Genomic DNA, 19,388 nt, shown 5'->3' with positions numbered 1-19,388 from the left:
TACTGCAAGTACCTTCATTGTTATGTCACTCTTGGTCCTTGTCAGCTAAACAATTATGGATTTGTAGCACGAATCTGCAGGGGGACAAGAGTGGGTGAACACTCTGAAAGCATGGCACAACGCAGCCTGAGAGCTGAGGCTGGACTGGAGAAAAGCTTGCGCTCGTCGCTGATACTGACTTTGATCAAATCAGCCTGCTGTGCCTTGGCTGAAGCCCCAGCCTGTTGTTGTGTCTCCTCCCGTGTCAGTGCTGCGGTGCGGCCATTCTCCCTTCCCTTCATGTGCTCGGCCTCGTTCACGCAGAGGAGAAGACCTCCAGCCTGCTACCTGCCTTTGATCTAAAAAAGCCCCCTGACGGGGAGGGGCGTGGGGGGTGCTCCTCCTGAGTATGTTTACCGGCATGTTGGGTCTTATCAGCACTCTTTGGAAGCTTTGATGAAAATTACAGTTTTCCAGGCCCTTTACTCTCCATGCTGCACAGGCCAGTAATTACTGCTGGAAGAAAACTAAAAACAGCCCTGTTACCTGCAGCTCCATAATTATTGTCACGGTGAGGACAGGTTTTCAAGAGATTCTGCACAGCAGGAGACTCACGATTGTGGCCACTGCCCCCTGTCCCAGAGATCTGGTAGTCATGATTAACACGAATACCCCCAACACAGTCCTCTGACATCTCACACTGCTCGGTGTGATCTTGCTCACCTGGGTGGAGCCCTGAAGTGTGAGCTGTAGATCTTGCTGTGTTTGCACAAGCACAGATACAGGAAAGTGTGTTAGTGAATTAGATACTATGCACTTCTTTCTGTAATTGCATAAAAACATTACTGGACTGGGAAAAGGTTTTATTTACAAGATTTTAACCAGATGAAATTAATTTTTAAAGATGAATCTAAATGACTGATCACACTACAAAGAAGCAGTTGGAGACAATGGCAAAAATGAAATGGATAAATAACTACAGTAACTCAGTTTTGCTTTGGTGGGCAGATGGGGGGAATTGTAGGCTAGAAACAACGTACTATATATCTTCTGTAATTCTTAATAAAATGCCAAAACTGTTCATTGTTAAAATGTCACCCACTCAACGAGAATTTCCATTCCAGTGCCTTTATAGAGTGGAGTAGCTCTCAGCCAAGCTGTGTCAGATTGGCCATGGGCCCTTGAGGTACAGGCACCCCTCTGTTGTAGCGTTTGCCCAGATCTGCCACAGTTGGTGCCAGTTTCCCAAAACCAGGGGCAGTGGAGTATAGCGCGGTTGTGCAATTGAAGGAACAGACTGCAAAAGACCGTTCAGCTATGCAAGCAGCTCTGCCTGCAGCACCTGTCTGAAGTGGTCTCCTCTGCTGTGGCACCACATTGATTCAACAGGACGCTTTCCTGAAAATGCCTAATAATTCTTGTGGCCTAAGGCTGGGTCAGCTGGAATGTGTGTTATTGCAGGCTGGGTAAATGCCATAGACAATAGTAGTCTGGGTTCCCACACTGCACTGCCAGCACTTTTCACATCTGGCTTGAAGGCTGCTGCCGCTCGCAAGGGCAGGGAGATGGAATGAGGGCAGAGGTCAGCAGTGGGTGTTTGCTTGTGCAGGGCTGATGTGACAGTGGGACAAAACTGTACAAATATGCAGTGTTGCAGCTGGTCAGTCTCCTTCCGGGCTTTTATTTTGAGTCTCATCCACAGTGTACTCAAATGGATTTTGTTGCCGTGTGCAGAAGGTAAACCCTCTCTGAGAGTTTCCCCAGGTCACGGGCTGTTGGCTGATGCTCGCTGGTCTCCTTTCTGTTTTCCAGGTGGTTGTCCCAACAAGGGTGGGACAGGTCTACGTGTATGAAAACCCAAAGACAGAACAGGACGAGTATGATGTCCCACGCCACCTTCCTCCATCCCAGGAGATCTACGATGTTCCTCCAGCCAGGGGCCAGTACAACCAGCAGGTAATACCAGTACATCTGATAGGCAATACCAGTATAGCCAGCAGGTAATACCAGTATAGCCAGAAGGTAATACCAGTACAGATGATAGGTAACTCCAGTACAGCCAGCAGGTAATACCAGTATAACCAGAAGGTAACTCCAGTATAGTCGATAGGTAACTCCAGTATAGCTGATAGGTACTGTAACTCCCGTATAGCCAGCAAGTAATACCAGTACAGACAGCAGGTAACTCCAGTATAGCCAGCAGGTATTATTATATAATAGTATATAATAATCCTTACATTTATATAACGCTTTTCTGGACACTCAAAGCGCTTTACAGGTAATGAGGACTCCGCTCCACAAACCACCAGTGTGCAGCCCCCCACCTTGATTTAGAAGGATCTCTGGCTGTTTAAAACCAGGCACCAGGTTTATTATTCATGTATATACAGGATTTACTTATCTTTCGCTTATGTTTGCATGTGTGATAGATGGATGTCTTTTGAGCAGGAAAATATTATTTGTAGACTAAAGAACTTTTTTAACTTAAAACAGCTGTACCATGGTTCTAAAACACTATGTAAGAAATGGATGCTAGGAATAATCAAGTCCATGAATAAGTTCCCTTTTTATGGACTGGTAACTGGTACTGGTAACTTTCATGGACTTTGAAATAAACATAGGAAGGGAGATGCTGGAAATTCCGTTTTTAAGAACCTTTAAATGAGTTACTTGTTGGCGTTCTCCTAATGACCCTACGCAGCCAGAAGCGACAGCGACAGGCCTGTCAGCCAGTGCAGCGGTGGACAGATCTGCTCCGTGGTCAGCACTGGCCCCGGTGGCTTTCAGGGCAGCACAGTGCTGTGCGCCAGCAACTGACTCCCCGCCGGAGCCGGGGCGCGCAGGCGCTCTGGAGCTGCTGGAACAGGACAGCTCCAGACAGGCGCAGAATGAGCTCCCGACTGGCAGTATGCTCCAGAGCTCCCTCGGGATTCCTCTGCATCTGCCGGTTTCGGCTGAGTGCCACTCTGCTCGAGTGAGCTCCCGGGGAACAGGATGCCTCATCTAGCGTCGAGCGCTGCCAGGATGATAAATGGGAAGCTGGGGTTCTTTAATTCCACTTAGAGTTGGAATCTTTGTTGTGCATAAACATGGCACATCTGCTTTTCCAGTCTTGTGATATACATGCTTTTCAATTTCCAGTTCTACCTGTCAGAGTGCAGAGCAACTTTCCTACTGGCAGAGGGGACCGGAGATGGAGGACAGTTGTTGGTTTTGAAATGCCTGACATGTTTGCAGAAGCGACACCTGTCCTGATGCAGGCTGCCCTTGCCCACGAGCAGTAATGACTCCGGCAAAGAAGGCTTTTCATTTCATAGTGACTTCTTTCATTTTGTAGTAATTTCATAGTGACTTCTTCTGAATAAAATGATTCATCGACTTGAATTAATACCTTTTTGACCTTCAGGTTTCACTGAGTTCTTTTCCAGGAATTTCATTTTTAATTTCAGTGTTTCACAGTCTATATAAAGCCGATGTTCACAGTTCTTGTGCCTGTGCTAATAATAGAGGCGCCTCGCTGCCGGCGCTGTTGTCACCCACAGCCGAACTGGCGCAAGAATAAAAAAAGTACGTGTGCTTGCGGTCAGAAGAGCAGGCGCTCGCTGCAGACCTGTGTCTTTCACTAGCGCTGCGTGTTAGGGATTGAGGAGGCGTAGCCCATCACCGCAGAGCTGCTCGACCGAAAAGGGTCTGACCAGCCCGCGTAGCTGCTGCTGCTGTTGAACAACCTCTTGCTTTCCTTCGTCTCTTCTCCTGATCTGCCCTCAAGGCAAACGATTAGCTGGCGTTTGATGTTAATATTCAAGGTCCCCCCCCCCATCCAAGCTCCTCTCTCTGCACAATGATTGTATCTCATTGTGCAGGAAGAACTCTAATTGCTGTTCTGCTCACTCGCAGGCACCAGGGGCAAGGGCCCATTTAACTGTGTTAATGTAGATCGAAAGTCAGAGCGTGATTCAGTCGGACTTGCCTTGGCTCAGCCAGGGCACCGGTTGCTAAAGAGCACATGGCTGGCACAGTTCGTCTTCCAGAGGCACCCGTACCACAATCTATCACCCAGAGTGCTTACAACTGGGAGAAATAAAGGGCATGAGTTCATAATCTAGTGTGAAGAAACAGCAGCATTTTTTCTAATACTGTAACATTTTAATCTAAAACTGTAACATTTTAATTTTGTTACAGTTTTTAAAATGCAGCAATGTTTTTAATAACCTATGTCAGACCTGGGGTTATGTGTGTTTCTGTGAGGGTTTGGACCTGCTGGGCATCAGCATGCTGGTGAGCCCAGAGCAGTGGGGGTTGTAGATGTTTTTGATTGCTGACTGGAGTGTTAGTGTTGACGGGATTACATTAATTGTGGGAACACGTGGTCTCTCTCCATTACTGGATACTTTGCTGATCATTCATGAAGTAAGCACAGTGTAACGCATCGTGTCCATTGATTTCTCTCACCAGACATTTTAGACACCAGGTCTAAATGCATTTTCCCTACATTTCTGAATGTCCGTAGTAGGTTCACGCTACACTGTCGATCATGACATCGATTCCAATCAGAAATCACTCACAGGTTGTCTCAATCACTGCTGCAACTTGGCATGAGGCAGAGGGCCATAAAGCAAACGGATCCGACTTCCATGTAAAACCTGGGAGAAGGATTTGTCCTATAGAGAATCTCTCAATCGAGTTAATGTGTCTGTTGTAGCAGCAGTATCTCGGAAACCCCTTCAGAAAGGAAGCACTTCGATCTGAAAGGGTGTTCAAGTGTCTCAACAATACGCCAATTTGTCCCCGGCCCCGAGAGTGCTTCTCTTGTTCAGGCTGCAAAAGAACAATCTTCTGACATGTGGGCAGGAAAGGAAGAAAATAACAACGTCTGCACCTAACAGGATAGATATTTGAGAAGAGAGAATGACAGTTTTGGCTGGAAAGTGGCTTTTTATGTCTGTGAAATCACAGCTAGCTACAGTAAATCAAAACACCACTGTGAAACATGCCAATCAGATTAAATGCACACACTTTGACACACTGCAAGGAGTTAATTTTTGCTTTCATCAGTGCTTGATTTGTATCTCCTGCCAGTTACACTGTCTATTTTCTGCTCAGCAGGCCGTGACGGGGTCATGTGAAAAAGTTAGACGGTACTGTGGTACTATGGAACTGTCTTGCACTGAAGCTCCGAGACTCAGCTCCTTGACTTCTGTGTCCCCTGCAGGTGTATGACACCCCCCCAATGGTCGTGAAGGGTCCCCCGAGTCGAGAGGGGGTGCAGGAAATCTACGACACCCCGCCTATTGTGGAGAAGAGCCACGTCCACACACAGCAAACGGTGAGCCTCTGCAAAAGCAAGCTTGGAGTTTCCCAAGCTCTGCGGGCAAGAGTGAGCGTAGGATCGTAGCAAGAGTTCGGGTTTCCAGCACTGCAAAGCTGGGATTTTCGGGAAAGGTCGGTTTTGTTTTGGAATCATGGAGCTGGGAGATAATTGCCGGTGCTTCCTGCCTCGCAGGTGTATGACTTCCCGCCCTCCGTGAGCAAGGACGTTCCGGACGGGCCGATCCGAGAGGAGACCTACGACGTCCCCCCGCACTTCGTGAAGATGAAGAAGAGCCCCGAGAGCAAGCCCCACCAGCCCCTGGTCCAGCCCCAGCACCCCGAGGACGTGTATGACGTGCCGCCGCTGTCTGGGAAGCAGGGCGACGCCACGGCAGCCCAGGAGATCTACGACATCCCCCCGAGCTTGCGCAAGGAGCGCCCGCAGGACGTGTACGACTTCCCCAGGGAGCACCCGGCCGGGGGCAGGCCGCTCGGGGGCGAGGACACGGGTGACTACATCTACGATGTGCCTCCCCAGGTGGTTCGGGACGCCGCCTCCACAGAGGAGCTGACCATCAGCTTCAAGCGTCTGTCCGCTTCCAGCACAGGCAGCACACGCAGCAACCTCTCCACCTCCTCGCTGGACATCATCCCGGTCAAGGAGTCCTCGGTGACGGCCAAGCCCTCAGGCAGGGAGCTCCAGCTGGACCTGGACGTGGCCATGGAAGTGCTGGTCAAGCTGCAGCACAGCGTGGAGAGCTCGGTGTCCAGCCTCATGTCCTTCATCAGCAGCAGCTGGCGCAGCCCCGAGCAGATGGAGGCCAACCTGCAGGGCATCCGCGCGGCCGTGGAGAGGGTGAAGAGCTCAGTGAAGGACCTGCTGGAGTTCGCCCGCGGGGCAGTGGCCAACGCTGCCCAGGCCACTGACCGCACTCTGCAGGCCAAACTCAGCAAGCAGGTCCAGAAGATGGAGGAGGGCTACCAAGGACTGCTGAAGCACAGCCAGGCGCTGGACAACTGCAACTGGGCCCTCAGTGTGCTGGTGGCTGGCAAGACCAGTTCAGGGGACGACCTGGACCGCCTGGTCATGTGCTCCAGGGGTGTGCCCGACGACACCAAGCAGTTGGCCTCCTTCCTCCATGGGAACGCCTCCCTACTGTTTAAAAGGACAAAGCAGCAGGCGCCGCACACCCCGCAGCTGGGGGACTCCAGGCACACCTTCTCCCAGGCCGGGCTGGAGAGCCTGGGCCAGGTTACCAATAACAACAACATCTCGGCCTACCAGACTGGCCTGCCTGAAAAGGCCAACATCCAGTCCAGACCCCTGCCCTCGCCACCGAAATTCATGGCGGAGGACACACTAGACAGTCAGTATGAGAACACAGAGGGAGGCTGGATGGAGGACTATGATTATGTTCATTTACAGGTGAGTCCTTTAATTTTCTCTCCATCTTCTCTTCCTTTTCTTTCTACTTCCCCCTGCTTCTCTCTCTTACAGATTCCTGCTCCTTTTCCATTTATCATTAGTTTGAGTCCAGGGGAGCAGTGGGAGCTGAAGTTCACTGGGGTGTCATGATCTTCAACCTGACAGATTAGCATTTCCTTTTTGCTTGTCAAGATCTGGAAAAAATGGCCGACTGTTTTAGAATGATACAGCAAATAGCAGCATTATTGACACATGATGTAGGTAAAAGGCAGGATCCTGTTAGCAATCTTTTAAACAGGAAGTCGCACCTTTATTGATGTGTGAAGTTTTAATCTGAAATGGAACCGTGAACCATAGTGTTAAGGCATCAGACATTAGGTCGCAATTCACACCTGAAGACGTGTGTTGCCACTGGATCTTTGCAATATCTGGTTTTGTGCACCCTGCAGAGTCTCTGTTGATCTGCCTGTGCTGGCAGATACAGAAAGGGTTTGCTGTTTTAAGAAAAGCAGGTTTTGCTGTTTGTAAGAAAGATTTTTGCCTGTTTTATGCCTGAAGAGATTTGCCTCCATGTTCAAGCTTCATTCAGAAGCAGAAGTTGTCACAGTGGCTGTGGTCATGTTGACTGTGCTGTCCTTCATGCACGCCAACCCCTGTTCCTGTAACATAGTGCTTTTGTCTTCTACTTGGGCGACCCGGAGTCAAGGGAAAGAATGTATGTAGCCTGTGTAACACTCAGTACAGTTTTTGAGGGTAAATGGGTGATAAAAATTGGTACAGCTTAGCTTTTCCTGTGGGATTTCCAGAGGTTCTCCCTGGGTTTTTGACATTTGAATGAATGGGGTACAGTGCACTGAGGGTCAGAACATCTGCAGCAGACCAGGCTGCAGATCCCAGTATTTACTCCGCTGCACAGCAGGGAGTAGAATGTAGACATGCAAAGGGCTCCAACTGAATCAGTAGCATTATCCTGGCACAGCCTTCAGTGTGCTTCAGCCTCCGGCCTTCGGTGTGAACGGAAAGGCTGGGTGAGGTGGACCCACAGTGCCACCTGCTGTTGGCCTGTTATATAACACAATCTGTCATTTCTGCCATATTGTGTTTGGTAGCCTCACTCTCCAATACAGGTCAAGACAACAAATTTAACTATTGTTTATTCAAGGTAAAAGCCTTCAGAATCACCCTGGCCAGTCAGCAGTTCTAGTTTTAGTTGGGTTTTGTGTACTTTTCACAAAAAAATTTTTTCCTTTTTTTTTTGTCTTGGCTCTCTAGGGGAAAGAGGAATTTGAGAAAAACCAGAAGGAGCTCTTGGAGAAGGGGAACATTATCCGACAGGGCAAAGCCCAGCTGGCCCAGCAGCAGGTGAGCGCAGCGAGCTGGAGAGACGCTCCTCTGTGTGGGCAGAACTGGTTTGCATGGCAGGCAGTGGAAGATAAGGACACCTTCATCATTCGGCCCAAAACAGGCCTGTCACAGCCTAGACAGCCGTTTAAAAACAATGTGATGTTGGAACAAGATACTCTTGATTTCCATCCACTCTGTCTAAAAGCTGATTCTGCCCTTGAAAACCAGACTGTCTACATGGACATTCATGTTTCATTAATACTTACCAATAACATCATACAGTATTAAGTATTAAGCCCAGCTGGCAGTGACTTGCACACAGCTGGAGTTCCTATACAAAAAGGGCTGTGCTGTTTTCTGTTGGGGCTTCTCTGTGTGAAGACCCCTCTGCTGTGGCCTACAGCCTACAGGTCTGTTCATATGAAGAGTATTGCAATGCCCTGCACCACCCAGAAACAGTGATTTAATTACGAGTCGTTATCCTTCGCAATAATCCCAGAGAGCCAGTCATGAGTTTGTGAGGAGAGTCTGATAGGATCTGGGGTTTCGTTGCTCACGCCTCTCTTCTCTCTGCCCTCCAGCTGAAGCAGTTTGAGCGGCTGGAGCAGGAGGTGACCCGTCCCATCGACAACGACATGACCAACTGGACGCCCCCCTCGCACTACCCACCCTCGCGGAGCAAGCTGAGCCCCGGCGACCGGCAACTGCTGCTCTTCTATGCCGAGCAGTGCGAGGCCAACATCACCACGCTCAACAACGCCATCGACGCCTTCTACTCCTCCATCAACAACAACCAGCCACCCAAAATCTTCGTGGCGCACAGCAAGTTCGTCATCCTCAGCGCCCACAAGCTGGTCTTCATCGGGGACACCCTGTCCAGGCAAGCCAAGGCCCTGGAGATCCGCAACAAGGTGACGCAGCACAGCAACCTGCTCTGTGACAAGCTGAAGGAGATAGTGGTCACCACCAAGACAGCGGCGCTACAGTACCCATCAGCCACTGCGGCCAAGGACATGATTGACAGGGTGCGGGACCTGGCGAACTCCACGCAGCAGTTCCGCATGGTCCTGAGCCAGATGGCCTCCCTGTGAGAGCCCACACCAGGGAAAAGAAACCTAATATAAACACAGCGGACTATGAACTCTTTTTGTGCTTTTTATTTTTAAAAAAGGACAAATTTATCAGACTGGGCAGGGCCATTGGTTGTAAATTAATCTTTGTAAATATTTAAGTTACTACTAGCGAAAGGGGGGAAAATTAATTATACTATATGTTTTTGAAGACAAGCAGAAAAGAAATACAAAAAGTAGTTTTTAGAATGTATTGATTATTATTGTTATAATTATTATTGCTGTTATTATTATTACAAGAAAATGAATTCAAGGGTGTCTAAATTTCAAATCTGGGTATGTAGTACGAATGCTGTTTTTTTCTCCGAAAAAAAGGGAGAAGGGAAGGTTTTTTAAACTGTCGTGTAGTGAGAATGGAAGAAGTATTTTTCTCTGCTGTTGGTTTTTAAATAGAGCAGATGACAGCGGATTAGGGCTGAGGGAGGAGAGCAGTCTTATCGACGCCCGGCGCCCATCACCCTGGGACTGTATTAATTAAAGAGCTCCGCGTGCTAATTAAAATGTTCTAATTATGCAGAAAAGAAATCATTTCAACAGCATCTCTGCTCTGCAGTCTGGGGGGGGAAAAACCTAATCTCCTAATATAGAACCGTGGTGAAGAGAATGGCAGGGGGCGAGGTGGTGGGGCGGCTGGTTCTGACCGCAGGAGGCCGGTCTGTCAGCTGACAGTGCAGGTGGGGCTCCAGCAGGCATGGCACTGCAAACCGAGAGCGAGGGCAGGTGCAGCGCCCCGGGCTGCTTCTGAGCAACACGCTGGGATGCTGGCTTTACATCCTGCGCGTCTCGAGTTGTGTCGGTCGCCCTGCCCCAGGGCCCGGAGCCTGGAGAGAGTCCGGCCCCCTGCCGGCCAGGGGCTGAGTGACTCAAGGAGACCTGGGCTGTGCCGCAGCAGGACCTCGGATGTCGCGGCTTGAGCTAGGAGCCTCGCGGATCAGTTCTGCCGCTTGACCTCTCGGGCCTGGTCTGGGCACAGGCTTGAACCTGGGTCTGCAGAGACTCGGAAAACCACAAGGGCAGTCCCCGATTCGTCCGCTGTTTCTGCGCGTTCTGGGGAGTCCTGGATTGTTCTCGTCGAGGTGCTGGGTGGGATTGTGTTTTCACACTCGCGCTGTCATTCACTGTTCCACTCCGCTCTTCCGAATCCTGAATTCCCCAAACACTACAGGTCGAACCGCTTTCAACAGGGCTGAGCTGCTCAGACCACATGAGCTACTTCCTGGGGGCAAGTGTGTGAAAGGAAGTCAATTGACTTTCATCATGTACAAAAAGAAATACAATACAGCATATTGCTCTGTATGTAGTTTAAACCCACCCAGTTTAGATGTACATTTAAAAAAGCAAAAACAACAATTTACTGGTATCGTGGTGAAAAACATTATCAAATCTGTGTGTCAAAGATCTGAATCATTACAATATGTTAAAGACATACTGTATATTACGTAACTGGAAAATATATGTTTAATATATTTTCATTAAAAAATTGAAACTGTGTATATTTCCTTTCCATTTGGCAATGAAAAGTGGTGTGGCAGTACTCAACTCCTGCTTCTTCCAGCTGCCTCTTGGTTAAGCCCGGTGTCGTCCTCCTGCTGTGAGCAACATCACTGCAGAAGTTCTGCAGCCTGTGAGCCTGTGCTACCCTCCAGGTGTGCTTGATGTCGTGGAATTAGTCACAAGACCTTTGATGTCGCCTTAATACAAAGGAAAGAGGGAATTTCACCCACCAATCAAGTCACCTTTGTGACTGGTGTGCATTTTGACCAACGACAGGCCTTTCAGCACAGTTTTGCGCTTGCTGGAGCCCAGTCGTTCTGCTGTGAGCTGCAGGAAGGGGGGAGTGTGCAAGATTCCCATGTGTGAAGAGTTCTGTGGTTTTACTTTTCAGTGTGGAATCAGCTTCTTTGCAGCTCCCAGGCTAATGGAGCTCCCTGTTCTGACACTACTCACACTACAAATAAGGGAATATACAGACAATATTAGAGATAAGCAGCTCGGGTGCCAAAGTAGTTCACTAGTTTCACTCAGACCCTTAGACTAAACACAAACCTGTTCAGGTAACTATACGGCCATGACGATCAGCTCACAAAGAGATTGCAGGGAGTGTGATAAGTCGTGCAGAATGGTGCCGTGAGCAGAGTGCGCTGAAGCCCAGTGTTGCTGATGATGTGGTTTGTTGGCCCCCTCCGGGCAGTCCTGCTCTTTCTGTGGTCTAGCTGCTGAGCTGCTCTGAGAGGTTTTGTCTCTGCTTCCAGTGAAGCACCAACCATGCTCTAGCTGTGTGACCTAGATACATGTTCAGTCTCACAATCTTAACCCTTGACGACAATTTAAAGCAAGTCTTCATCGGCCCCACAATCACTGTGGGCTATTTTTAGAACTGTGGCTTTGCAGAGGCAATGTACAGTGGAGAGCCGGGGCTATCCAGGTACTGAAAGAAAAGATACAGAATTGTACTGAAGCCCAGATTACATTTCTTTCCCCAGGTGTTGCAGGACGAACCAGCTGCATGGAGCGGTCTCAGCAGCAACAACAAAGTTAAATTAATAACTTACAGAGCAGATTCAGGGTGTTCTTTTTCCTTTTCACATGAGGTCATCAGTTGTTTAAAAGGGAGAAAGGGGGAACTACAAAGATATTTAGAGCTTTGGAAAGCTGCCTTTGTTATTAGAATAAGTTAGCAATTGCCTTGTATAAGTCTATAGCAGGAGCACAGCTCCATTCCTGAATGAACAGAAAGTTCCAGGTTTTCTTTCGACCTGAGCTCTTCATTGCATAATTTACTCAATATTTCCTTAATTGATCAAACTGAAGTTGTTCCTTGCTCTGAAGACGCTGGAGATTTACAGGCACCTGTAAACCCAGCTGCACCACAGCCATTGTTGACCGTAGGTGAGTGGTGCTGTGCTACAGTAAGAACACTCTGTCTTCACAGGCATTATTATTACTGCCAATAATTTTCCAGCATGAGATTTGTGGTCAGTGGAGCCTCAATAGCTGGGGGTTCCAAGTCCTGTTCCTGGGCGCCTCCACAACTGTTGTTTTTCATCAGCCTCTTGCAAGGTTTTTTTCCCATCTCAGAAGTCGGAGAGCTTAAGTTATTTAAGAAACACAACAGTTAAAGGGAAACTGCAGTCCCAGCTTCTCAGACTGTTAAATCTCAATAACAAAATAAATTCATATGACATTATAAATAAATGACGAATTTCATATTAAGCCCAAAATAGCGATCTTTGTGAAACGTTGTAAATGTTGTTGCAAACTCATATTTGAGTTCCCACGAACTGTGACGTGATGCGGCCCTTCCTGCTAACTAGTCACTATAATGGCTTAATAGTACAGGTTGTGCAACTAACCTTTCACCACAGAAAGTTTCCAACATGATCTGTACTGTATGCAGAGTTAACAAGTAAGTATTTGTCGTCTATACTGCCTCCAAATCGAGAGCAATATTTCTTTTTTTTTATTTTTTATTTTAGAGAACAAAACAAAACCATTTTACATATGAACAACCATTATTCAGCCTTACATCGCAGGCACAAATTCCTGTTTGTTTCCCTAGTTTTTTACAATTATATAACTTTTTAACAAAACTATATACATTCAAAAGAAGGAAGATGTATACATTTATGAATATGAAAAGGGAGGAGACTATATACAGTTAATGTACCTTATTAAATTTCAGTTATTTTGTATCTCAACAAAATCTGACCTTAACGGTTTAATGTACTGAACCCATCTAGACCAATAATTGTCAATCTTCTTCATTTGTAATTTTAGTGAAAATGTTATTTTTTCCATTATATATATTTCTTTTATTAATTCAATCCAATCATTCATTGTTGGTAAATCTGGGAGAAGCCACTTTCTTGTTATAGCTTTCTTCCCTGCTGATATAAGGATTCCAAACCAATATTCGTCAGTTCCCCTCCAATCAAAATCCAGTTTACCAAAATATAAAACCTCAAATGTAAAGGGTACATTTCTTTCAAATATAGTTTCCAGGGCCTCATGTAACTCCTTCCAGAAAAGCCTTATTTTAGGGCAGTTCCAGAATATATGCCAAAGATCACCTTGGTTTCCACACTGTCTCCAACACAGAGTTTTCCTCAGTATGGTGCGCCTTCTGACCCGGAGTAATGAAAAATCGAACAATGTTTTTCCAGCAAAACTCTCTCCACAAATGCGAATTAGTACATCTCCACTGAAATTCACAAATTTTAAGCTCATCATTCGAAATTCTAACTTCACTTTCTTTCACCCATTTATCTGTTATAAACTCTGTAGAATATGATTTCTTTTCCATAAACCCTTTATATAATCTAGATATAATACCTTTACCTAATTCTGATTTGTAGGCTTCTGTAACTATTTTCACTACCCCATCATTAACAATATCTAAATCTCCCCTTATAATCTCCTTATTAAAATAGTGGTGCATTTCAAGCTATCTATAAAAATCTGAATTCTCCAAATTATGTTTCTCCTTCAAATACTGAAAATGTTGTAGTTGATTCTTATCCATTATATTACAAAATGCAGTTATTCCTTTTGTAATCCAAATTTTAAATCTATTATCCAATTTATTTGGTTTAAACTCTGTATCATGGGCGCACCATCTGAATATCTTTACTGCCTCACCTAAATTATACTCTTTTGTGATCATATGCCATATCCTTAATTGAAACTTAATCCATGGATTGAATATTTTTTTCAGTAATTTTGTCCAAATTCCTATTACCTAATAGTGCCTGAATTGGGGGGCTATTTACAAGAGATAATTCAGTATCTTTCCATCTGTCTTGATATTCTGGATTACAGAAATTAATGAGAGGTTTAACTTGAGATGCATAATAATTAATCTTTCAAATTTGGTAAAGCCATACCCCCTTTATCTTTTGAAAGCTGCAATTTTTAATCTAATTCTAGGTTTTCTCCCCTGCCAAATAAGCCTAGAAATCATCTTATCCCATTCCGAAAATTGTTTTGCAGAGACTTCTACAGGGAGAGCTTGAAATAGGAAGAGTAATCGAGGCAGTAGCTTCATTTTTACAGATTGAATTTTAGAACTGAAACTCATAAAGGGGATTAGGTTCCATTTCAATATATCTGCTTTAATTTTAGTTATAAGGGGTCCATAATTAATTGTTGCTAATACCGAAATATCTTTTGGTAAATAGACTCCTGAATATCTCATTAAACTTTGGTCCCACTTAAGGTGGTATTTGCCTTTTAATAGATCGGGAGGGTTGTAATTAAAAGTTAGAATTTGTGTTTTTTTGAACATTTCGAGAGCAATATTTCTATTGGATTTAGAGATGTATTCACAAGCCTGCTTGTTTACAGTGCCATAGGGCTGCAACACATCACCGAATGTTTTGTTGCCTTGTTCTGAATCGCAGAACATGGCGATGTGCATACCTGGATATTTTGTCAATTTTGTGATGTAAATTTTACTTTTATTGTGGTTTGAAATGCACTCATCAATGCTGATTCTTTCTTTCTCCAGATTTAAAAATAGCCTTGTAGTTCCCCTATAAAAGGCAGCCTACCACATGTTTAGGAACTGGAAAACAGTTAAAGAACTCAAATTAAACCTGTTATTAAGTCTATTGAAGGTTCACTATTTCAGTGCCCAGGTGTAACATAACCAGCCGGTGAGGGGGTCCCCTGCTCTACAGATGGGGTTCACAGCCAAGCCAGAGGTTCTCAGTGTCTTCAGGTTTTAATTCCTGATGTAGGTATCCAGTTTTCTGCTGCAACCTTAAATTAACCAGTTTACAGATAAGACTGTTATCATTCCCTTGATCTGATTTCTGCTGGAGGTTTAAAAAATCTGCAGGATTTGGCATCTGCGGCTTTCTAGGAACCAAAGATAATTTCGGAATTAAAAACCAACTGACAAATTCCTCATCCAGAGAAGCTAGAAAAAAATTGTTACAAATGGGGGTTCTGAAAATGGTGAAAATCAGGGATTGACCGAGCGGTTTAGTTAATAAGTGAAATAATTATTCATAACCCCCGATTTTCTAGCAATATACCTGAGCAGCTGGTATAATTAGAGGCACGTAAATTCTTTGTTCTCTGGCACAGCTTTGTTGAGAGGAGTAATAATCCAAGTACATGTGGTTGGACAGATATTGATTACAATGACACAAGACACAAACTACACTACACACAACAAAACATACAAAACACAAGTTACTCTATGTACAGTATTTACAAGCAAGGTGTTTCAGAGGCCTAAGATTCTGGTCACCCAGAAAACCCGAGACTGCTACTAGGCGTTAAACTTATAATGCCTACAGAGGCCACATAACACAGAAGATGCCTTATAACTAAATACAAATGAACCTGCAGTTAAATCTCTTTCTCTGCATCCCAGATGCCTTATATCCCTATCCATAAAAATGCACCCTGAGCAGGAAAGACGTTTCTAACTGAGGTATCTTTTACCCAGGAAACCCAAGAAACCCAGAAAAGCATGTTCTCTCTAACAAGGTTCAAGTACATAGCAGCAGTCAGGTTTGGATGATCATGAAGTAGGGGCTCTCGCCTGGCACAAGCTTCAAGTCCCAACTCCTCCAACTCCACTCTCCTTTCCCTGCTCTCCTTGTTTCTTCTTCCCTTCCTTTCTTCTCTGTCCTCATCATGTTCTTATATTCTCTGTTTCTGTCCTGCTCCTTTGCAATCATTAACCCACACCTTACCTAGGTATACTAAGATAAACTTTATAATTGTTTCTACCCTCCAGACTTCAGCAAACATGCCCTCTCCTTTGAAGTTTGAAGTGTTTACTCTTCCCAGTGTCACAAACTTAAAATCTAAAATCTAAGAGACACTTCTGAGTAACCTAAAGCTGTAACAATATGCTGTTTTATAGCTGTACACTTCACTGTAATCTCAGATTTATGATCACATTTAAAATAAAATTTTCTGTATTAGAAGGAACCTCTTAAAACCATTCCAATCTGGTTTCAGACAACTACACAGCACAGAAAATGCCCTGATTAAAGTCACTAATGATCTTCTTGTGGCTTCTGATTCTGCTTCTCTTTCTATCCTTGACCTCATCCTGTCTTTGACCTCAGTGCTGCTTTTGACACTGTTAATCATGACGTCTTACTTTCTCATCTTACCTTACCTTACAGATCACTGACACTTTGTCTCTCTTGGGGGTTCCAGTTCTGAAGTCTGGTGTTCTTCAGTGCTTTATACAGGGCCCCCTACTGTTCAGCATTTACATGTTCCCACTTGGTCAGCTATTAAGATGTTCTTAATTATCATTTCTATGCTGATGATACTCAAACCTACATCCATACTAATCCTGACACTGAAATGGCTGTCTCTGCAATGTCAAATGCATCTCTAACATAAAAACCTGAATGACTCAAAATTTCCTTCATTTAAACTGCAGACTTCTCAGCACTTTCCACGAACAATATAAATCCAATGCAGTAACCCTATCTGTAGATGGCACAGTACTTGAATTTCAATCTTAATTTGAAGAGCTTGGGGATGATATTTGATCCAGGCTTGACATTTGCCCCACATGTGCAAAATATTGAAAAAATTGAACAAACTTCAGTATGTCCAGAATTTGGCACCCAGTCCTGACCAGGTCTTGTGTAAAGTGATCACATTACTCCTATCCTGGAGTCCTTGCACTGACTTCCTGTCAAATTTCGTGTTGACTTAAAAATCCTCCTTCTCACCTGTAAGGCTCTGCATAGCTTGGCACCTCAGTACCTGTCTGAGCTACTATCGTTGCACTCCCCACCTCACAACCTTCGCTCTTTTAATTCTGGTCTCCTATCTGTCCCCCAAGCCCGTCTACACTCTATGGGTGACAGGGCTTCTCCTGTTATGCCCCAAAGCTCTGGAACTCTATCCCTAAGATTATCAGAGAGTCACCTTCCTTGTGCACTTTCAAATCATGACTCAAAACAGGGGCTTTTATTTAACAATAATAAAAGACAAATGTTGCTATTGCTATTTGAAATGTTTATCATTTACAATGGATGAATGTATTCTGGTGAAGATAAAAAGCACCAGTTAAGAAACAGTTTTTACAGTATGTATCAGTGCAAAGATCATGACCACAAAATAGTGTTACAGCACGGAGTTCTCCACAGACTTATCTTTATCAGTCAAACGAAAGCTGCACAGTCATGCTCCAAGTGCATACAGAAGAACAGAACAGAAGAAGGCCAGATATATGTTTGCTGCACTTAACTGCTGATACTTCAAGTAATACGTGTTGCATAGGAATGCTCTAGTATCACTTATGGGATTTGAGGCTGCACCACCTTAATCAGCTGAAACCATCATGCAGAGGAAATGTAATAGTTGAATATCTATGGTGCAAGCACGACTGTTTTTAAATGTATTTCTAAGAACCCTCAACAGTCAAAGAACTGCATTTGCTGATTAATTTCAGACCATTAGATCTTTTAAGGAGATATCCGAGCTGTGCACTAACACAGCTAAAAGAGTAATATTGACATTTTCATTTAATGCATCAAAAACTAAGTAAATTAGAATCTCTGATATTATACTTAAGCAAAATTCAGTGATTTAATAAAATGTACTTAAACTGCACATGCAAACATTGCACTGGACTCTAATTTCAAACTAGACATTGAAATACTTATCACCATCAAATATATACTGTATATAAAACAGTGACAGAATAATTCTAAATTTAGCAAATGCTTACATCATTATTTTCTGTTATTCTCTAATAAATATTGATGAAAAGCCTTTTCTCTGAATCCCCTGTTCATTTTCTTGTGTTGTATCAGAGTAAATCACCAGATTAGCAGATGATACTCCTTTAAAAAGGAGAGTGAGTGCTGGGTTCCCTTTGAAAAAAATCTCAATATAAAGTCTTAGCTTTTTAAGGTCAGATGTCTGTTCTGCCCTGCTTGATATACTTCTTCCCTGTGCTCTGACAGAGCAGGTCTTGGACTGTACCCCCTATCTTCCCCCATTTACACCTTAAGCCACAAAACAGCTGATCCAGAGCTTTTCAGCATTGTCTCATGCCAGACAACAGACACAAATGGCTAAATATTTAGCATAAACACCCTGTCTCAGCTGCTACACTCCAGTCCTGTGAAACTGCTAATGCAGAAACAAAAAGAGCAAGAAAGCCCAGCTTCACCTCAGAGCGCAGCTGTCCTGGTCAGGCTGGCAGCTGGCCCGCACACAGAGCCCTGTCGCCTGGGCGCGATTCTGAGAGTCCTGCGTGAGGGTGTCCCCGCCTTTGGAACTGCAGACCCGCCTGAAGCACTGCACAAAGCTCTGGGTCTTGATGCCCCTGCGGACGCTGTGCGTGGCGAAGGCGTAGAGGAATGGGTTGAGGCAGCTGTTGACCAGAGCAAGAGACCCGGCTATGTTGGTGCCCACCTCCAAAACTTTCCCCACCAAGGACGTGCCCTCTGTGGACACTTTCTTCAAAGTAGTGTAGACGTACAGCAGGTTGAATATGTGATAAGGTAACCAAAAGACAAAGAACATCATTACAATCCATGTTATCAGCTTCTCCAGCCTCGTGCTGCTGGCGAAGGTGGTTTGCTTCACCCTCCTGGTGAGGCAGATGTAAGAGGTGGTCAGGATGGAAAAAGGGATGACGAACCCCAGAAGTGTCTCCAGCAACAGGAGCACCACTCTCTCGCTGTCTGAGCTGTATGTCCTGGGCAAACACTTCTTCTGCAAGTTGCTGTCCTCCACCACGTCCCGGACTTTGATCATGGGGCTGGCGAAGAGGCTGGCGAGGGCCCAGATCCCCAGGAGCACAGCGTTCTCCCCCCTGCGGCGCAGCCTCAGCTTGGTCTGAGGGTACAGCACCATGATGGATCGCTGCACACTCATCAGGGTGACGCTGAGCACGCTGGCGTACATGCTGCAGTAGATGACATAGGACAGGAACTTGCACGGGCCACTTCCGAAGACCCAGGTGGCCAGCAAGGCGTAGATCCAGAAGGGCAGGGTGATGAGTGTGAGGAGGTCGGTGATGGCCAGGTTCAGCATGAGCTTCACTGTGAAGGTAACTCTCCTCAGCTTGGTGAGCAAAGCCCAGATCACCACAGCATTGCCGGGGACCCCCACCACCACGCAGAGCCCCAGGACAACACTGGGGGCCACAGCTCCCTGGGTGTGATTAGAGGCTGTGCTGTTGGACTGCTGCATTGTGAGAA

At 45.5% G+C, this 19,388-nt stretch overlaps 2 protein-coding genes across 3 annotated transcripts in view; one reads left to right on the top strand and one right to left on the bottom strand.

The window, feature by feature from the left end:
* The window catches only part of bcar1 (BCAR1 scaffold protein, Cas family member), a 70,718-nt gene extending 60,038 nt beyond the window's left edge, over positions 1-10,680 (top strand). For both annotated transcript variants that reach the window (XM_088938764.1, XM_088938765.1), the window contains exons 3-7: positions 1,792-1,935; positions 5,192-5,305; positions 5,483-6,715; positions 7,988-8,077; positions 8,641-10,680. In XM_088938764.1, the coding sequence (XP_088794890.1) occupies positions 1,792-1,935; positions 5,192-5,305; positions 5,483-6,715; positions 7,988-8,077; positions 8,641-9,150 (2,091 nt within the window). In that variant the 3' untranslated portion in view covers positions 9,151-10,680. The remainder of the gene's footprint in view (positions 1-1,791; positions 1,936-5,191; positions 5,306-5,482; positions 6,716-7,987; positions 8,078-8,640) is intronic.
* A 7,668-nt stretch (positions 10,681-18,348) lies between these two features.
* Positions 18,349-19,380, bottom strand: LOC148817356 (leukotriene B4 receptor 1-like). Its single transcript, XM_088939220.1, has one exon. It carries the CDS (start codon positions 19,378-19,380, stop codon positions 18,349-18,351), a length of 1,032 nt encoding a protein of 343 aa, XP_088795346.1.
* Positions 19,381-19,388: the final 8 nt, after the last annotated feature.

The sequence above is a fragment of the Atractosteus spatula genome, chromosome 21 (assembly GCF_055471065.1).
Source record: "Atractosteus spatula isolate fAtrSpa1 chromosome 21, fAtrSpa1.hap1, whole genome shotgun sequence".
Lineage (NCBI taxonomy): Eukaryota > Metazoa > Chordata > Actinopteri > Semionotiformes > Lepisosteidae > Atractosteus > Atractosteus spatula.
This window is presented reverse-complemented; position numbering and strand designations above follow the sequence as displayed.